This window comes from Mya arenaria, chromosome 14 (assembly GCF_026914265.1).
Source record: "Mya arenaria isolate MELC-2E11 chromosome 14, ASM2691426v1".
Classification (NCBI taxonomy): domain Eukaryota; kingdom Metazoa; phylum Mollusca; class Bivalvia; order Myida; family Myidae; genus Mya; species Mya arenaria.
In genome coordinates this window covers 45,266,463-45,287,998 of record NC_069135.1, presented here as the reverse complement: position 1 = coordinate 45,287,998, position 21,536 = coordinate 45,266,463, and the positions used below count along the sequence as shown (strand labels likewise).

The 21,536-nt window shown below is 35.9% G+C and overlaps 1 protein-coding gene across 2 annotated transcripts in view; it reads right to left on the bottom strand.

The window, feature by feature from the left end:
* The window catches only part of LOC128217974 (major facilitator superfamily domain-containing protein 4A-like), a 74,322-nt gene that overhangs the window by 36,492 nt on the left and 16,294 nt on the right, over positions 1–21,536 (bottom strand). Inside the window, exons 1-2 of one of the 2 annotated variants that reach the window (XM_052925458.1) lie at positions 19,114–19,243; positions 7,486–8,106 (exon numbers count right to left, since the gene is read on the bottom strand). In XM_052925458.1, the coding sequence (XP_052781418.1) occupies positions 7,486–7,784 (299 nt within the window). In that variant the 5' untranslated portion in view covers positions 7,785–8,106; positions 19,114–19,243. Of the gene's footprint in view, positions 1–7,485; positions 8,107–19,113; positions 19,244–21,536 lie in introns of those variants that run through there. The other variant, XM_052925457.1, reaches the window with a different exon arrangement.

Genomic DNA, 21,536 nt, shown 5'->3' with positions numbered 1-21,536 from the left:
ATAATAATAAAGTACAACCTATTACCTTTTTGCTCGTGTGGAGGGAAAAGAGAACAAGCCTTGTAACTCAGCACTAATAGCATCGCATTAATTTACATGAAGGAAGTGATTAGATTGTCATTATATATTTGAGGACAACGCCATGCACCATATTACACGAATCCCAGAGGATTGATGAATCAATTTTCCACAATTACATTATAAAACTTCGCACCGCTTTTTCCTATAGTTATTTGTTTTCATTGAGCGCTGTAAAATAAAGCTAGGCTCAGGGGAGAAAGTGCTTCAAAGGAGAACCAAACGGTACAACACCGCTCTTCGAAGAGACTCCATACTTAAAGTGACACTCTTATTCAAAATCAATACATACACATGTATAACAAACATAAATTTTGACTGATAAACCTTTAAATACTAACTAAATAATACATTTATGGAAAATATCAATTACTGATAACAAGATTGTAACCGAGTATTTAATAGCTGAAAGCGCACAAATTTTAATTAATTGGTGAATTCTAAAAGATTTACTCACATGACTTTAATTCACCTTTTTGTTCTTGAAACAGACGAAGACAACATATTTCGACAACATGCAGACAGGTATTTTGACAAAGTTTCATATCACTTGAAAAAAAAACAAAAAAACTTTATGACATGGAATCAAGACTTCTTATAATTTGACATAGTGACCTAGTTTTTGAACATAAGTGACCCATATTCACAAATGTTTAAGACAACGTGTTTACAATTATTCTGACAAATGTCCACCACAATAAGATAAAGAGTATCGATTTTTGACATGGAATAAAAACTTTCTAAGATTTGGCCCAGTGACCTAGTTTTTGACCTGAGGTAACCTATATTCACAAATATTCAAGACAACATGTAGACAACGTAATCCAACAAAGTTTCTTTACAATTAAATAGAAAACTATTGACTTAATGTCATGGAATAAAAACTTCTTATAATTTGACACAGTGACCTAGTTTTAACCTGATGTGACCCACGTTTACAGATGTTCAAGAGAACATGTAGACAAGTATTCTCGCAATTGGATTAAAACTACTGGCTTTATGACAGGTAATAAAAACTTTTAACGAACACTTGTTAACGCCTGCACGCCCGGTTTTCGCCATACTATAACCTGTAATTTTTCGATGAAAAATCGGGCTAAAAACGGGAGATGCAATCGGTCCCATTATATGACCACGTATGTTGGTTAAGAAAGGGTTTATATGAGAATATGATCGAAAGTAGACTAACATATTATGAAGAGCTTGAAGGTATCTTGATATTGTGATGATTACCTTCTATTCGGCTTAAACGACTCCGTGAATGCTATTCATTACCGTGGCTTTAGCGTTTTGTTAGGTTGCATTGGACATTGAAGTCGTGTTGCAATTTTTGATGTGAAGTGGGAGCCTTACACATTTATATGTTGGTTATATTCCATTAGTTTAGTTCACAATCAGAGATTGTGGCTTGTTGTGGCTTATCCAAGTGTGTAAAATCGTGTGCTAACAGATGTCATGTTCATAAAACATTACATGGGTTATAATAGTTTTATATCAGGAGATTACCAGAGATTGCAAATATGCTTTGAGGTGAAGTTCCTGTATTTCCGGTAATCTTAATGTGACTGACACGTCTTTACTATTCGTCATCATCGGCCATCTTCATAACTTTATCGTATATGAAAAAGTGACTATTGCAACTCAAAGTCAGAGTTTGTAAGAAGATAACATAAACGACTTGAATATAGTGTTTATCAGTATGAAATATTCACAGCAGATTTTGTTACCAACAATTCGTTCCCAATCAAATGCCATTAAAAGCAGGGGGCAATCCCACTACAACGATCAACAATGGCATAGAAAGCGTGTTGAAATAAGGTAGGAGTTGACGTCATAACGAACCATGTTTTGATTAAAAACCGCAGCATGCTACCCATAGCTCTGATGATACAAACACGTACCGTTGTGTTAAATTTAATCAAGTACGACTATCTATTCATTTCTAATTTGTATCTTTAACGCTTTTCATCAGACAAGTTCTCACTCTGGTCTCAAAGGACCCAATGTTTTCGATTTCCAATTTAACAGCCAACTCTCGCAGAAGCGGCTTAGCGCCATGAGTCGAACCAATGGCGGGCAGTTACAGCGAACTTGGCTTCTGAATATATTAAACAAGCAGTATCTTTAAAGAACAGATACTCGACCTCGGTAAACCAGCGGGATGACAAGTGTCCCAATGGTTTGAATGTTCGACATGTAATAGAGATTGTTTTTGGTGTGCAGTTTTTTGAAAGGAATACCATTAACATGCACAGTATAACAGAGTATTGCAATGTTTGACAAAAGACCTCTTTTTTCAATACAGAAATGTTTTCATCCTAAAACAGGTAACTTATTAATAAAAACACTAATATTTAACAAACTAATAGTACTTATTAATGAAACATAAAATAACTCTTCGTCTTCATACTACTTTCATTTCACTAGTAATATCTCCCTTTTTATCTATATAAAGTTATTGTTCAGGTATTGGTATCCCGCTATTTTTATATAGTCAGCAAAATTGTCAGCCCTTGTGATCTTAAGATTGATATTGTTGCGCCGTGGTCGTAAGATTGATATTGTTGCGCTGTGATCGTAAGATTGGTATTGTTGCGCTGTGATCGTAAGATTGGTGTTGTTGCGCCGTGATCGTAAGATTGGTGTTGTTGGGCTTTGGTCGTAATATTGATATTGTTGCGCCGTGATCGTAAGATTGGTGTTGTTGCGCTTTGGTCTTAATATTGATATTGTTGCGCCGTGATCGTAAGATTAATGTCGTTGCACTTTGGTCGTAATATTGATATTGCCGCACTATTATTCACTGCGATCGCATGGTTTATATTGTTGCACTTTGGTCGTAAGTTGATTTTGTTGCACTTTGGTTGTAATATTCATATTGTTGCGCTTTGGTCGTAAGGTTGATCGTGCGCTTTGGTCGTTAGGTTGATATTGTTACACTTTGGTTTTAATATTAATATTGTTTGACTTTTTTACGCTTAGATGTAATGTTCGACATTGTTGCATTTTGGTCGTAAGGTTTACATTGTTGTACTTTGGTCGTAAGGTTTGCATTGTTGTACTTTAGTCGTAAGGTTTGCATTGCTGTATTTTTGTCGTAAGGTTTACATTGTTGTACTTTGGTCGTAAGGTTTGCATTGTTGTATTTTGGTCGTAAGGTTTGCATTGTTGTACTTTGCTCGTAAGGTTTGCATTGCTGTATTTTTGTCGTAAGGTTTACATTGTTGTACTTTGCTCGTAAGGTTTGCATTGTTGTATTTTGGTCGTAAGGTTTGCATTGTTGTACTTTGGTCGTAAGGTTTGCATTGTTGTACTTTGCTCGTAAGGTTTGCATTGTTGTACTTTGGTCGTAAGGTTTGCATTGTTGTACTTTGCTCGTAAGGTTTGTATTGTTGTACTTTGCTCGTAAGGTTTACATTGTTGTACTTTGCTCGTAAGGTTTGCATTGTTGTATTTTGGTCGTAAGGTTTGCATTGTTGTACTTTGGTCGTAAGGTTTGCATTGTTGTACTTTGCTCGTAAGGTTTGCATTGTTGTATTTTGGTCGTAAGGTTTGCATTGTTGTACTTTGCTCGTAAGGTTTGCATTGCTGTATTTTTGTCGTAAGGTTTACATTGTTGTACTTTGCTCGTAAGGTTTGCATTGTTGTATTTTGGTCGTAAGGTTTGCATTGTTGTACTTTGCTCGTAAGGTTTACATTGTTGTACTTTGGTCGTAAGGTTTACATTGTTGTACTTTCCTCGTAAGGTTCGTTTTGTTGTACTTTGGTCGTAAGGTTTACATGGTTGTACTTTGGTCGTAAGGTTTGTATTGTTGTACTTTTCTCGTAAGGTTTACATTGTTGTACTTTGGTCGTAAGGTTCACATTGTTGTACTTTGCTCGTAAGGTTTGTATTGTTGTACTTTGGTCGTAAGGTTTACATTGTTGTACTTTGGTCGTAAGGTTTGCATTGTTGTACTTTGCTCGTAAGGTTTACATTGTTGTACTTTGGTCGTAAGGTTTACATTGTTGTACTTTGCTCGTAAGGTTCGTATTGTTGTACTTTGGTCGTAAGGTTTGCACTGTTGTACTTTGGTCGTAAGGTTTACATTGTTGCAATTTGTTTGAAAGTTTGATATTGCTGCACTTTGTCCAAGGTTGAAATTGTTGCACATTGATTAGTGTGCCTTCTTAAAAAGCTCACAGTTTAATGTCTGACCCCTGGGCTCTGAAGTTTTCTTTGTAGTATTAAAAAGTTGTACGTACACTATAATGTACATTTCCTGTACTGTATTGTTCTATCCTGGCTCAGTGGACACAACTGCGAGTGTGTGGAATTAAATAATGTAAATCTATATATTTCTAATTTCTATCTTTATTGCTTTTCCTCTGTCATGTAATCACTTTGGTCCCAGAGGAATCAATGTCAATGGGTGATTTATGATCAGCAAATAGTTCGTTACTAAGCTTACATTGTGTTATAAATTGGAGCACCAAGCGTACAATGGCAGGCATTAACTGGTCGTAGTTCAACATCACGTACAATGGCCGGCGTAATTAGTTGCAGTAATTCTGAAATTTCGACATCACGTACAATGGCCGGCGTAATTAGTTGCAGTTAGTCTGACATTTCGACATCACGTACAATGACCGGCGTAATTAGTTGCAGTTAGTCTGAATTTTCAACATAACGTACAATGGCCGGCGTAATTAGTTGCAGTAAGTCTGACATTTCGACATCAAGTTCAATGGCCGGCGTAATTAGTTGCAGTTAGTCTGACATTTCGACATCACGTACAATGGCCGGCGTAATTAGTTGCAGTTAGTCTGACATTTCGACATCACGTACAATGGCCGGCGTGTCTGACATTTCGACATCACGTACAATGGCCGGCGTAATTAGTTGCAGTAGGTCTGATATTTCGACATCACGTACAATGGCCGGGGTAATTAGTTGCAGTAAGTCTGACATTTCGACATCACGTACAATGGCCGGCGTAATTAGTTGCAGTAAGTCTGACATTTCGACATCACGTACAATGGCCTGCGTAATTAGTTGCAGTAAGTCTGACATTTCGACATCACGTACAATGGCCGGCGTCATTTGTTGCAGTTAGTCTGACATTTCGACATCACGTACAATGACCGGCGTAATTAATTGCAGTTAGTCTGACATTTCGACATCACGTTCAATGGCCGGCGTAATTAGTTGCAGTTAGTCTGGCATTTCACCATAACGTACATTGGCAGGCATAATTTGTTGCAGTAAGTCTGGCATTTCACCATTACGTACAATGGCGGGCGTTTACTTGTTGCAGTAAGTCTGGCATTTCAACTTTACATTGTAAATTATAGTAAAGTTAATTAGTACTGGCCTTTGTGACAATCACTTACAAATTCAACTCGTGTGTTACAATGTACAAGTTTGATATATACATGTGTAAGACTCAGAAGTTTGATTTATACATGTGTAAGACTCAGTAGTTTGATTTATACATGTGTAAGACTCAGTAGTTTGAGATACATGTGTAAGACTCAGTAGTTTGAGATACATGTGTAAGACTCAGTAGTTTGATTTATACATGTGTAAGACTCAGTAGTTTGATTTATACATGTGTAAGACTCAGTAGTTTGATTTATACATGTGTAAGACTCAGTAGTTTGAGATACATGTGTAAGACTCAGAAGTTTGATTTATACATGTGTAAGACTCAGTAGTTTGATTTATACATGTGTAAGACTCAGTAGTTTGATTTATACATGTGTAAGACTCAGAAGTTTGATTTATACATGTGTAAGACTCAGTAGTTTGAGATACATGTGTAAGACTCAGTAGTTTGATTTATACATGTGTAAGACTCAGTAGTTTGATTTATACATGTGTAAGACTCAGTAGTTTGATTTATACATGTGTAAGACTCAGTAGTTTGAGATGCATGTGTAAGACTCAGTAGTTTGATTTATACATGTGTAAGACTCAGTAGTTTGATTTATACATGTGTAAGACTCAGTAGTTTGAGATACATGTGTAAGACTCAGTAGTTTGAGATACATGTGCATGACTCAGTAGTTTGAGATACATGTGCATGATTTTATGATCTCGGAACAGAAACGTCATTCAAACATTTTATTAAACTCATATATTTATCTGACTATGAAATTGATTTCCAAAAAAAGTAAATACAAATGAACTGAGATCATATACTAATATACATTTGCCATTTACAAAGGCTTTCTAGAGAAAAGGGGATAGTCTGGCTGACATTTTTGTAGTGAATTCAGTCAATAAATACAAAACATCAACCCCAAATCGAGGCAATTGGTGAAGTATTGAAACCATTCAAAAGTACTGCATGCATTTGACAAGCAGAACTATTTCATTCAAAATAACCGGTGCGACTTCTAACGAAAGTTATGTATACATTTCTTGATGTCTAAACCATCACACATATGAACCATAAGTATGTCTTTTGATACAGGTTGCCCAACGGTGCCCAGATAATCGTTTAATATCATAAGCTTAGGATCCAGAAATGATAACAAGGTTTACTAGTAAGTCCTCCAGCAGGCAAGTCTCAAATCGATGAAAAGTCATCTTCAGTCCCCATAACGCGCTAATGGAGTTTGAATTATTGTTGCAGAGAAGATAGTGCCTCCACTACGAGTAAACGTTCGAAGGACATGTGCTCAACAAACAGCGAAAGGGCTTCTTCTTTGGTTTAATTGTGTGTGTACATTTCTAAGTAACTGCGTAAGCATGTACTATGGTGACAACAAGCATGTTACCAATGCTTGATTTCCTTCCAGACAACAAATTCATAAAAAAATCAATATTAAATGTCAGAGAATAACTTCCAACAAAAATGAATCGCACACTCTATTAGCCGTTTTAATCGCAATGTGTCCCGTAATCTCAAAAGACCATTGTACACGAGAATAAGTCGGATTTAATGTTATGAGGTGTTTTCGCACACAATTATTACGCATAAACGTATAAGCATCTTATAAAAATAGTTCGCATTTAATCTTGAGAGTTATTTGCGCACAAAGATAAGTCGCATGATCTCATAAGCCATGTTTGCCCCTGAATAATCATAATTGCTGTTGTTATTTTCTGAACACAAAGACACCTACCCACATATAAACCTACTGCTCATTCCAGTTTCGTATACTATTAGAATTGTCTGTGTACTAGTATTCAATAATTTAGCTCCATTGCGAAGACATCAGTCAGCTTTGATCTTAGATTCATCTTCATCTTTGGTGACATACTGAGTGCATATCTAAATGTAAGTAAACTATGTCGTGCGCCAGGAGCACGTGTCACTGGTAAACTGGTCTTCAAAACGTGTACCACCGAGCAATAACTGATTATTTTCAAGAAAGTGACATCAACACTGATGAGAGATATATTGAGTGTGTACCTACCTTCCTGTCAGGTATCCTGCTGAGATGGAGCCAATCATTGTCATCAGGAGTTGCACAAAGAACACCCAGTTCATCTGCTTCAGGTCTGCTTTCGTTTGACATCCGAGATCAAAGAGGGTGGGACCCAGGAAGGCCACGCCCATGCCAAATATGCCAAATACTAGACAATCAACTAGAACAGAGAGTTTATGTTTCTTAAAAAGTTTCCAGAACGATATCTTCTCCTCTTGGGGGGCAGTCTCTCGGCTCGAGCCCAGGATGACCCCGTCAGAAGCTTGCGGGGATTGATTTTCAGTCATGGCGATTCCGGGGCGTTTTGGTTCTTCTCCTGTGTTTATATAGACGTTTGAAGCTGTCTGGATACAGTGTAAGTGATTTCAAGAATCCTTCAGGTATTGAGAAACTCACCACGTGTTTACTGTCTTTATTGTTGATAAGTTCCTTTAAACAGCGGAAACGTTTCAATCAATGCATGGAGATATAAAAAAGACTTAATAGCAAACTGTCAATATTTCCATTTCATTGAATGTAATCCTTTTCCTGTGCTGTGATTTCAAACAAAGTCTCTCACATCGCATTTTGCTGCTGTGACTGCACAATACGACAGGCACCCAATGTTATCTGAAAAGAAACCGATTTATCATGTATTGGCATGTATTGACAAGTCTGACAAGGATATCTAATATTTTTATGCCAAGTGAAATATGAAATGATGGACACAAACGAGCACTTATGCGAAATGTATCTATTTGAGAGCAATCGAATTTGTCATAAGAAGAAAATGAGATTTTTTTGAAATAATTTAACAAAGTATTTCAGGTGTTTTATTATAATTGTTTGAAGTTCCATCAAATAATTTTTACATTCTTCGCTAGCATTTCAAACATTACGAAAGAAAATATAATTTAATAGCGTGTTTGGTTTGAGACTACAAAGCGTTTAAATGCTTTAAAGAATATAACAACAACAACAGTTATAATAACAATAATAATAATAATAATAATAATAATAATAATAATAATAATAATAATAATAATAAAAATAAATAACAGAGGTCATTTCGTTTTAATTGTACTGTACAATCCTAATATCTGACTAAATTGTCTGAGAGGGTCCGTAGTGTAAGAGGGTCTGTAGTGATAGAGGGTCTGTAGTGATAGAGGGTCCGTAGTGTAAGAGGGTCTGTAGTGATAGAGGGTCTGTAGTGATAGAGGGTCCGTACGTAGTGTAAGAAGGTCTGTAGTTTAAGAGGGTCTGAAGTGTAAGAGGGTCCGTAGTGTAAGAGGGTCCGTAGTTTAAGAGGGTCCGTAGTTTAAGAGGGTCTGTAGAGTATGAGGGTCTAAAGTTTAAGAGGGTCCGTAGTGTAAGAGGGTCCGTTATGTTAGAGGGTCTGTAGTTTAAGAGGGTCCGTACGTAGTTTGAAAGGGTCTGTAGTTTAAGAGGGTCTGTAGTTTTGATAACTAGAACAGTTAGGGGGTAAGTGTCGAGTAAGAGTTTCATTAAACCCATTTGCGGCAGCTATTTGCTGATTGCTTGAGTCTTAGTTAAATAAAGCGTTTCTGTTGATGTGGAGATTGCATGAACGTTATAACGTTACCATGGCATAGCGTTTTTTTTTTGAACGTGCAATGTTTCGTTGAATATGAATAATGGATAGGGTTTGGAGTGTGAAGCGTTGGTGGCGACGATGCTTCAATATCAACTTGTTTAATGTATTGTGTCCAATACTTCATTGCAGATACATTACAAAACGTCCATCTTTTCAAGTTGTATTGACGAGCTTCTACTTGTGAACAAACTTTTTTAATTAACGTTCTGCCATGCATGAATTAAGCCATACAGTCTAACACAAGGTGAATGCACGCTTGCCTTAGTTCAATAAACTATTTCAAGCAAAATGATTTGGATTCCTTTTTTGTTATCAATGTTGCTTCGCTTCGCTTTAAAGTCAATAAAAACACTTCATTCGGTGTTTTATACTTCATTCAACTTATATGTAATACTTAGTATTTTTTTTCAAACAATTTTGGACAAAGCTTCTTGGGAGAACTGTAACATGCAATGTATGCAATGAGCAGGCTGGGTTCCACTGCACCAATGTCAACTCCAGTATAGAACCTAACGAAAAGTAGGCCGCTTACGGAGCTCCGCCTTCGGTCTTTTACCAGAGTTTGGTTGAGAGTTTAGTTTCTTTAGACACTTCGACAAACCTTTTCATAAAACGGCCGTCTAACGGAGCACTGTCGAAACATTATTTCGAAAACAGGTTTGGCGAAGTGTTTGATGAAACTAATCAGCTTATCAAACTCAGGTAAAAACACAAAGGCGGGGCTCTTTAAACGACATAGACTGCCTTATGTTTCATTTAAAATGGTGTAGTAAAATAAAAGTCTTTGTATAAGTCTTCATTTTAAGCAAAATGTAGCCTTCCGAAGTAGCAAATATGACGTAATTTATCACGTGGTATACACACAATGGCAGAGTGGATTGTGACGTTTTAAACCTAGTAAATAGTGACGTAATAAACCTAGTAAATAGTGACGTATTAAACCTAGTAAATAGTGACGTATAAAACCTAATGAAAAGTGACATATGAAACCTAGTGGATAGTGACGTATGAAACCTAGTAAATAGTGACGTATAAAACCTAATGAAAAGTGACGTATGAAACCAAGTGGATAGTGACGTATGAAACCAGGTAAAAAGTGACGTATAAAACCTAATGAAAAGTGACGAATGAAACATAGTGGATAGTGACGTATGAAACCTAGTAAAAAGTGACGTATAAAACCTAATGAAAAGTGACGAATGAAACATAGTGGATAGTGACGTATTAAACCTAGTAAATAGTGACGTATTGAAGCAAGTGAATAGTGGAGTATAAAACTTAGTGAATAGTGACGTATTAAACCTAGTGGATAGTGACGTTTGAAATTAAGTGAATAGAGACGTATAGAACATAGTGAATAGTGAAGTATGAAAACTTGTGAATAGTGACGTATTAAACATAGTAAATAGTGACGTATTAAACCTAGTGAATAGTGACGTATGAAACATAGTAAATAGTGAAGTATGAAATCTTGTGAATACAGACGTATTGAACCTAGTGAATAGTGACGTATTGAACCTAGTGAAAAGTGACGTATTGAACCTAGTGAATAGTGACGTATTGAACCTAGTGAATAGTGACGTATTGAACCTAGTGAATAGTGACGTATTGAACATAATGAATAGTGACATATTAAACCTAGTGAATTGTTACTTATGAAACCTTGTGAATAGTGACGTATTGAACCTAGTGAATAGTGACGTATTGAACCTAGTGAATAGTGACGTATTGAACCTAGTGAATAGTAACATATTGAACATAGTGAATAGTGACGTATTGAACATAGTAAATAGAGACGTATTGAACCTAGTGAATTGTGACGTATGAAACCTAGCAAATAGTGACGTATTGAACCTAGTGAATAGTGACGTATTGAACATAGTGAATAGTGACATATTGAACCTAGTGAATAGTGACGTATTAAACATAGTAAATAGTGAAGTATGAAACCTTGTGAATAGAGATTTATTTAACCTAGTGAAAAGTGACGTATTGAACCTAGTGAATAGTGACGTATTGAACCTAGTGAATAGTGACGTATTAAACATAGTAAATAGTAAAGTATGAAACCTTGTGACTAGAGACGTATTGAACCTAGTGAAAAGTGACGTATTGAACCTATTGAATAGTGACGTATTGAACCTAGTGAATAGTGACGTATTAAACATAGTAAATAGTGAAGTATGAAACCTAGTGAAAAGTGACGTATTGAACCTAGTGAATAGTGACGTATTGAACCTAGTGAATAGTGACGTATAAAACATAGTAAATAGTGAAGTATGAAACCTTGTGAATAGAGACGTATTGAACCTAGTGAATAGTGACGTATTGAACGGAGTTAATAGTGACGTATTGAACCTAGTGAATAGTGACGTATTGAACGTAGTGAATAGAGACGTATTGAACCTAGTGAATAGAGACGTATTGAACCTAGTTAATAGAGACGTATTGAACATAGTGAATAGTGACATATTGAACCTAGTGAATAGAGACGTATTGAACATAGTGAATAGAAACGTATTGAACCTAGTGAATAGAGACGTAGTGAACCTAGTGAATAGTGACGTATTAAACCTAGTGAAAAGAGACGTATTCAACCTAGTAAATAGTAACGTATTGAACCTAGTGAATAGTGAAGTATAACATTTAGTGAATAATGACATATTGAACCTAGTGAATATTGACGTATCAAACCTAGTGGATAGTGACGTATGAAACTTAGTGAATAGTGACGTATAAGACTAATGAGTAGTGACATATTCGACTAAGTGAATAATGACGAATTAAACCTAGTGGATAGTGACGTATTAAACCTAGTAAATAGTGACGTATTGAACATAGTGAATAGTGGAGTATAAAACTTAGTGAGTAGTGACGTATTAAACCTAGTGGATAGTTACGTTTGAAATTAAGTGAATAGAGACGTATTGAACATAGTGAATAGTGAAGTATGAAACCTTGTGAATAGTGACGTATTAAACATAGTAAATAGTGACGTATTGAACCAAGTGAATAGTGGAGTATAAAACTTAGTGAATAGTGGCGTATTAAACCTAGTGGATAGTGACGTTTGAAATTAAGTGAATAGAGACGTATTGAACATAGTGAATAGTGACGTATTGAACCTAGTGAATAGTGACGTATTAAACATAGTAAATAGTGACGTATTGAACCTAGTGAATAGTGACGTATTAAACATAGTAAATAGTGAAGTATTAAACCTAGTGAATAGAGACGTATTGAACCTAGTGAATAGTGACGTATTGAACCTAGTGAATAATGACATATTGAAACTAGTGAAAAGTGACGTATTGAACATAGTGAATAATGCTGTTTTGAACATAGTGAATAGAGACGTATAGAACATAGTGGATAGTGACATATTAAACCTAGTGAATTGTTACATATGAAACTTAGTGAATAGTGACGTATTGAACCTAGTGAAAAGTGACGTATTGAACCTAGTGAATAGCGACGTATTGAACCTAGTGAAAAGTGACGTATTGAACCTAGTGAAAAGTGACGTATTGAACCTAGTGAATAGTGACGTATTGAACATAGTGAATAGTGACGTATTGAACATAGTGAATAGAGACATATTGAACCTAGTGAATTGTGACGTATGAAACCTAGTAAATAGTGACGTATTGAATCTAGTGAAAAGTGACGTATTGAACCTAGTGAATAGTGACGTATTGAACATAGTGAATAGAGACGTATTGAACCTAGTGAATAGAGACGTATTGAACATAGTGAATAGAGACGTATTGAACCTAGTGAATAGTGACGTATTGAACCTAGTGAATAGTGACGTATTGAACCTAGTGAATAGTGACGTATTGAACCTAGTGAATAGTGACGTATTGAACCTAGTGAATAGTGACGTATTAAACATAGTAAATAGCGAAGTATGAAACCTTGTGAATAGAGATTTATTGAACCTAGTGAATAGTGACGTATTGAACCTAGTGAATAGTGACGTATTGAACGTAGTGAATAGTGACGTATTGAACCTAGTGAATAGTGACGTATTGAACATAGTGAATAGAGACGTATTGAACATAGTGAATAGAGACGTATTGAACCTAGTGAATAGTGACGTATTGAACCTAGTGAATAGTGACGTATTGAACCTAGTGAATAGATACGTATTGAACCTAGTGAATAGTGACGTATTGAACCTAGTGAATAGTGACGTATTGAACCTAGTTAATGGAGACGTATTGAACATAGTGAATAGTGACGTATTGAACCTAGTGAATAGAGACGTATTGAACATAGTGAATAGAAACGTATTGAACCTAGTGAATAGAGACGTAGTGAACCTAGTGAATAGTGACGTATTAAACCTAGTGAAAAGAGACGTATTCAACCTAGTAAATAGTAACGTATTGAACCTAGTGAATAGTGAAGTATAAAATTTAGTGAATAATGACATATTGAACCTAGTGAATATTGACGTATCAAACCTAGTGGATAGTGACGTATGAAACTTAGTGAATAGTGACGTATAAGACTAATGAGTAGTGACATATTCGACTAAGTGAATAATGACGAATTAAACCTAGTGGATAGTGACGTATTAAACCTAGTAAATAGTGACGTATTGAACCAAGTGAATAGTGGAGTATAAAACTTAGTGAATAGTGACGTATTAAACCTAGTGGATAGTTACGTTTGAAATTAAGTGAATAGAGACGTATTGAACATAGTGAATAGTGAAGTATGAAACCTTGTGAATAGTGACGTATTAAACATAGTAAATAGTGACGTATTGAACCAAGTGAATAGTGGAGTATAAAACTTAGTGAATAGTGACGTATTAAACCTAGTGGATAGTGACGTTTGAAATTAAGTGAATAGAGACGTATTGAACCTAGTGAATAGTGACGTATTGAACCTAGTGAATAGTGACGTATTAAACATAGTAAATAGTGACGTATTGAACCTAGTGAATAGTGACGTATTAAACATAGTAAATAGTGAAGTATGAAACCTTGTGAATAGAGACGTATTGAACCTAGTGAAAAGTGACGTATTGAACCTAGTGAATAGTGACGTATTAAACATAGTAAATAGTGACGTATTGAACCAAGTGAATAGTGGAGTATAAAACTTAGTGAATAGTGACGTATTAAACCTAGTGGATAGTGACGTTTGAAATTAAGTGAATAGAGACGTATTGAACATAGTGAATAGTGACGTATTGAACCTAGTGAATAGTGACGTGTTAAACATAGTAAATAGTGACGTATTGAACCTAGTGAATAGTGACGTATTAAACATAGTAAATAGTGAAGTATGAAACCTTGTGAATAGAGACGTATTGAACCTAGTGAATAGTGACGTATTGAACCTTGTGAATAATGACGTATTGAACCTAGTGAATAGTGACGTATTGAACATAGTGAATAATGCTGTTTTGAACATAGTGAATAGAGACGTATTGAACATAGTGGATAGTGACATATTAAACCTAGTCAATTGTTACATATGAAACTTAGTGAATAGTGACGTATTGAACCTAGTGAAAAGTGACGTATTGAATCTAGTGAAAAGTAACGTATTGAACCTAGTGAATAGTGACGTATTGAACATAGTGAATAGTGACGTATTGAACATAGTGAATAGAGACATATTGAACCTAGTGAATAGTGACGTATGAAACCTAGTAAATAGTGACGTATTGAATCTAGTGAAAAGTGACGTATTGAACCTAGTGAATAGTGACGTATTGAACATAGTGAATAGAGACGTATTGAACCTAGTGAATAGAGACGTATTGAACATAGTGAAGAGAGACGTATTGAACCTAGTGAATAGTGACGTATTGAACCTAATGAATAGTGACGTATTGAACCTAGTAAATAGTGACGTATTGAACCTAGTGAATAGTGATAGAGATTTATTGAACCTAGTGAATAGTGACGTATTGAACCTAGTGAATAGTGACGTATTAAACATAGTAAATAGCGAAGTATGAAACCTTGTGAATAGAGATTTATTGAACCTAGTGAATAGTGACGTATTGAACCTAGTGAATAGTGACGTATTGAACGTAGTGAATAGTGACGTATTGAACCTAGTGAATAGTGACGTATTGAACATAGTGAATAGAGACGTATTGAACATAGTGAATAGAGACGTATTGAACCTAGTGAATAGTGACGTATTGAACCTAGTGAATAGTGACGTATTGAACCTAGTGAATAGATACGTATTGAACCTAGTGAATAGAGACGTATTGAACCTAGTGAATAGTGACGTATTGAACCTAGTGAATAGTGACGTATTGAACCTAGTGAATAGTGACGTATTGAACCAAGTGAATAGTGGAGTATAAAACTTAGTGAATAGTGACGTATTAAACCTAGTGGATAGATACGTGTGAAATTAAGTGAATAGAGACGTATTGAACATAGTGAATAGTGAAGTATGAAACCTTGTGAATAGTGACGTATTAAACATAGTAAATAGTGACGTATTGAACCAAGTGAATAGTGGAGTATAAAACTTAGTGAATAGTGACGTATTAAACCTAGTGGATAGTGACGTTTGAAATTAAGTGGATAGAGACGTATTGAACATAGTTAAAAGTGAAGTATGAAACCTTGTGAATAGTGACGTATTAAACATAGTAAATAGTGACGTATTGAACCTAGTGAATAGTGACGTATTAAACATAGTAAATAGTGAAGTATGAAACCTTGTGAATAGAGACGTATTGAACCTAGTGAATAGTGACGTATTGAACCTAGTGAATAATGACGTATTGAACCTAGTGAATAGTGACGTATTGAACATAGTGAATAGTGCTGTTTTGAACATAGTGAATAGAGACGTATTGAACATAGTGGATAGTGACATATTAAACCTAGTGAATTGTTACATATGAAACTTAGTGAATAGTGACGTATTGAACCTAGTGAATAGTGACGTATTGAACCTAGTGAATAGTGACGTATTGAACCTAGTGAATAGTGACGTATTGAACCTAGTGAATAGTGACGTATTGAACATAGTGAATAGTGACGTATTGAACATAGTGAATAGAGACGTATTGAACCTAGTGAATTGTGACGTATGAAACCTAGTAAATAGTGACGTATTGAATCTAGTGAATAGTGACGTATTGAACCTAGTGAATAGAGACGTATTGAACATAGTGAATAGAGACGTATTGAACCTAGTGAATAGAGACGTATTGAACATAGTGAATAGAGACGTATTGAACCTAGTGAATAGTGACGTATTGAACCTAGTGAATAGTGACGTATTGAACCTAGTGAATAGTGACGTATTGAACCTAGTGAATAGTGATAGAGATTTATTGAACCTTGTGAATAGTGACGTATTGAACCTAGTGAATAGTGACGTATTAAACATAGTAAATAGCGAAGTATGAAACCTTGTGAATAGAGATTTATTGAACCTAGTGAATAGTGACGTATTGAACCTAGTGAATAGTGACGTATTGAACGTAGTGAATAGTGACGTATTGAACCTAGTGAATAGTGACGTATTGAACATAGTGAATAGAGACGTATTGAACATAGTGAATAGAGACGTATTGAATATAGTGAATAGAGACGTATTGAATCTAGTGAATAGTGACGTATTGAACCTAGTGAATAGTGACGTATTGAACCTAGTGAATAGTGACGTATTGAACCTAGTGAATAGAGACGTATTGAACCTAGTGAATAGTGACGTATTGAACCTAGTGAATAGTGACGTATTGAACCTAGTAAATAGTGACTTATTGAACCTAGTGAATAGTGATAGAGATTTATTGAACCTAGTGAATAGTGACGTATTGAACGTAGTAAATAGTGACGTATTAAACATAGTAAATAGCGAAGTAGGAAACCTTGTGAATAGAGATTTATTGAACCTAGTGAATAGTGACGTATTGAACCTAGTGAAAAGTGACGTATTGAACGTAGTGAATAGTGACGTATTGAACCTAGTGAATAGAGATGTATTGAACAAAGTGAATAGAGACGTATTGAACCTAGTGAATAGAGACGTATTGAACCTAGTGAATAGTGACGTATTGAACCTAGTGAATAGTGACGTATTGAACCTAGTGAATAGTGACGTATTGAACCTAGTGAATAGTGACGTATTAAACCTAATGAATATTGGCGCATTGAACTTGTTGAATAGTGACTTATTAAACTTAGGGAATAGTGACAATGCCTCAACTCCAGTATAAAACCTAGGGAATAGTGACAATGTCTCAACTCCAGTATCAAACCTAGTGAATAGTGGCAATGACCCAACCCCAGTATCAAACCTAGGGAATAGTGGCAATGACCCAACTCCAGTATATAACGTAGGGAACAGAACAGTGACAATGTCTTAACTCCAGTATTAAACCTAGGGAATAGTGACAATGTCTCAACTCCAGTATAAAACCTAGGGAATAGTGACAATGTCTCAACTCCAGTATCAAACCTAGGGAATAGTGACAATGTCTCAACCCCAGTATCAAACCTAGGGAATAGTGGCAATGACCCAACTCCAGTATATAACGTAGGGAACAGAACAGTGACAATGTCTTAACTCCAGTATTAAACCTAGGGAATAGTGACAATGTCTCAACTCCAGTATAAAACCTAGGGAATAGTGGCAATGGCCCAACTCCAGTATTAAACCTAGGGAATAGTGGCAATGACCCAACTCCAGTATAAAACCTAGGGAATAGTGGCAATGGCCCAACTCCAGTATTAAACCTAGGGAATAGTGGCAATGACCCAACTCCAGTATAAAACCTAGGGAATAGTGGCTATGACCCAACTCCAGTATAAAACCTAGGGAATAGTGACAATGTCTTAACTCCAGTATTAAACCTAGGGAATAGTGACAATGTCTCAACTCCAGTATAAAACCTAGGGAATAGTGGCAATGTCTCAACTCCAGTATTAAACCTAGGGAATAGTGACAATGTCTCAACTCCAGTATAAAACCTAGGGAATAGTGACAATGTCTCAACTCCAGTATTAAACCTAGGGAATAGTGGCAATGACCCAACTCCAGTATAAAACCTAGTCAATAGTGACAATGTCTCAACTCCAGTATTAAACCTAGGGAATAGTGGCAATGGCCCAACTCCAGTATAAAACCTAGTCAATAGTGACAATGTCTCAACTCCAGTATTAAACCTAGGGAATAGTGGCAATGGCCCAACTCCAGTATAAAACCTAGTCAATAGTGACAATGTCTCAACTCCAGTATTAAACCTAGGGAATAGTGGCAATGGCCCAACTCCAGTATAAAACCTAGTCAATAGTGACAATGTCTCAACTCCAGTATTAAACCTAGGGAATAGTGGCAATGGCCCAACTCCAGTATTAAACCTAGTCAATAGTGACAATGTCTCAACTCCAGTATAAAACCTAGGGAATAGTGGCAATGTCCGAACTCCAGTATAAAACCAAGTGCATAATGAAAATGTCTCAACTCCAGAGTTTAACCTAGGGAATATTGACAATGTCAAATCGAGTATTAAACCTAGTTAATAGGAACAAATGAGTAGTTGCTACAATACATAGTTTAATATCACTGGCTTCTAGGTCGGTTTTACACTGTTCTCGTTTAGAGATAAACTAGGAATAAATTGATTTACATCTTCCAAACGTTTATAACTGACGTTATGTGTTTCAAACATTACACACAAAATCCACGTTTGGTTCATGCTTAATGCGTGTATCTACCTCCACGCTTGGTTCATGTAAAATGCATGTATCTACTCCTACGCATGGTTCATGGTAAATGCGTGCATCTACTTTCACGCTTGGTGCATGTAAAATGCGTGTATCTACCTCCACACATGGTTCATGTTAAATGCGTGTATCTACTTTAATGCATGGTTCATGTTAAATGCGAGTATCAATTTCATTGCTCTGTAATTATTAGCAAAACGCAATTTGAGAAACATAACGACTTACAATTTCTAGAAAATCAAATTACATTTTTTTACATGCATCTTTTAGCAAACATAATCTATAACGTACCTTTAAGCTTATTATATCCGATTTAGTTTTCAAGTCTGCATATATTTTCTACATCACACGACCACATATTATCTACTTGCTGTTAGTTAACAAATTACCAGTAGTTATTCCTCTACAGTTAATCGACGTACTGTAACAGATGGGAACTCAATAAGCGCTGACTTCTCAGGAAAAGTTTGTCAGCATCTATGAGCGACAGCTTGCTTGCCTTGGCCTTGTCTAGCAGGCTCCAATACAGAAGAGGGAGGCGAGGACAAGACATCACTCAACTTCATTCTTTTATATTGTTGTAGGTTTAGGTAGTCGGACAAATTTTACAATCGATCATCGAATCTTAATTGACAACTATAATCAATCATCGAATCGGTTATAAACGAAGTGTATTTTCGTTGTAAAAATTGGTATAAAAAAACCCATTTAAGTCTATTGCACTAATTCCTATGTCAATACAATTTTCAAAATTGTTAAACGAGTTAAAAAAACAACAACACACGCACACACAAAAAAAGCATTTTATTTCCACATTCATAGCACTGATATAGTTTGATATAATATGTAAAGACAAAAGAAATGACATTTTACATGTGTATATTATGTGTTTGAACAATTAAGCTCCGCCTACTGGTTACCGTTCCAATATGGGAGTCAACGTATAGATGAAAACAAAAGATATACTTTTAAACATGAAACAAATAAAATCGATTATCGCCGATTTGGGGCGCTCATTGAAAACTATTCGATTGTATCCGATCACCTCGCCATCACTAGTTTTATTCTTAGTATAAAAATATGCTTGAAGTTTATTCAACATGTTGTGGCACAATTTACTGTTTATTTGTATTTTATTCCTAGGAAGTTATGTCAAAGCAGCGTTGCATATCTAATAACAAGATCGACTTTGAATCAGCTGTTTTAACTTCGTTGTTAAGCACACAAATCCTATATTATGGGAAAAATTGAGGCACAGACAATCAGTCAAACAATAGGGCGATCTACGCTACATTTGGCCTTGTTAATATACGAATATATGTACAATATACGGGATCTCACTTGAGTTTTTTTCTATCTGTTTTGTTAATTGAGTTCACTATACAACGATAAAAACGAGGCTTTGTCGAGTAACTCATAACATAACTCATATACGGTCGAAATCTCGGTCAAAGCTACACATTCTCGTGATCTAGTGCGAATAATTAAGATTAGGTGTTGTTTGGCTGTTTCATCAACAGGAAAGAAAAAAGTCCCATATAAAATAATTTTATTTAAAATGACAAAAAAACAACAAACATACATCATGTCTCATTCATCAACCTTTTTTCATAGGATTTACTTGAAAACTAAAGAAGTACATATTTCAGTCCATTTAATTCCACCAAACCAATAATAATATCAGTTGAATAACTGCGTGACGTCATCAGATAATCAAGCGAGTGTGGACATGTTATATGGCGGTTGAAATTTGAAAATATCGTTAGCAAGTTTCACTGTCGCTTTCAATAGAAATTCGCTTTCTAGCTGGTGGATTACCACATGGATTTTTTTGTCATTTTGATTGATGGGCACAAGGATATTACCTCCGTGAGTTGGAGCACCATAAATGATGTCAACTCCAGCAGGAACAGTGAGAGTTGAGGTGCAATCAGTGACTGCATGAACTTGAGCATTGCTGGTTACCTGCCTCGACTGGGCAAGTTGAGGTGCAATTAGTGACTGCATGAACTTGAGCATTGCTGGTTAGCTGCCTCGACTGGGCAAGTTGAGGTGCAATCAGTGACTGCATGAACTTGAGCATTGCTGGTTAGCTGCCTCGACTGAGCAAGTTGAGGTGCAATCAGTGACTGCATGAACTTGAGCATTGCTGGTTAACTGCCTCGACTGAGCAAGTTGAGGTGCAATCAGTGACTGCATGAACTTGAGCATTGCTGGTTAACTGCCTCGACTGGGCATTTTACATGGAAGTAGACGGGGTAGTATTTTGAATATTTACTTGTGTTGATTTGGATTTTTGTGGCTATAGCTGTAAATAGATGTAACGTTCTCGTAGAGATTTGTATAATCTGGTTCGCAACAACATTGTTGTCATTCCCTTTCTGGACGAGGTATTTTCTGGTGCTGTGAGAAGAGCCAGTCCAGTATTCTTCCCCATTCGTTTCATCATGAAGCCGAGTTTGGTGTCGCCTACAGTAATTTCTTTTGAAAGGCTCTGATGCCCTGGTAAATAAACTGTTTTTTTTTACGTTTTTCTAAAGCGCTTATGAATATGTTGTAGATGATGCGGTTTGCTGATTTAGATCGTTATTACACTTGTTATACGTGAACAATATTGCATGGGCTTGTATCACTCCTGTGCCGTAAGTTCTGTTATGAAAAAGAAATATGTGTTATACTTACCGTTTTCCTGCATTGTAATTGTTCTCTAAACG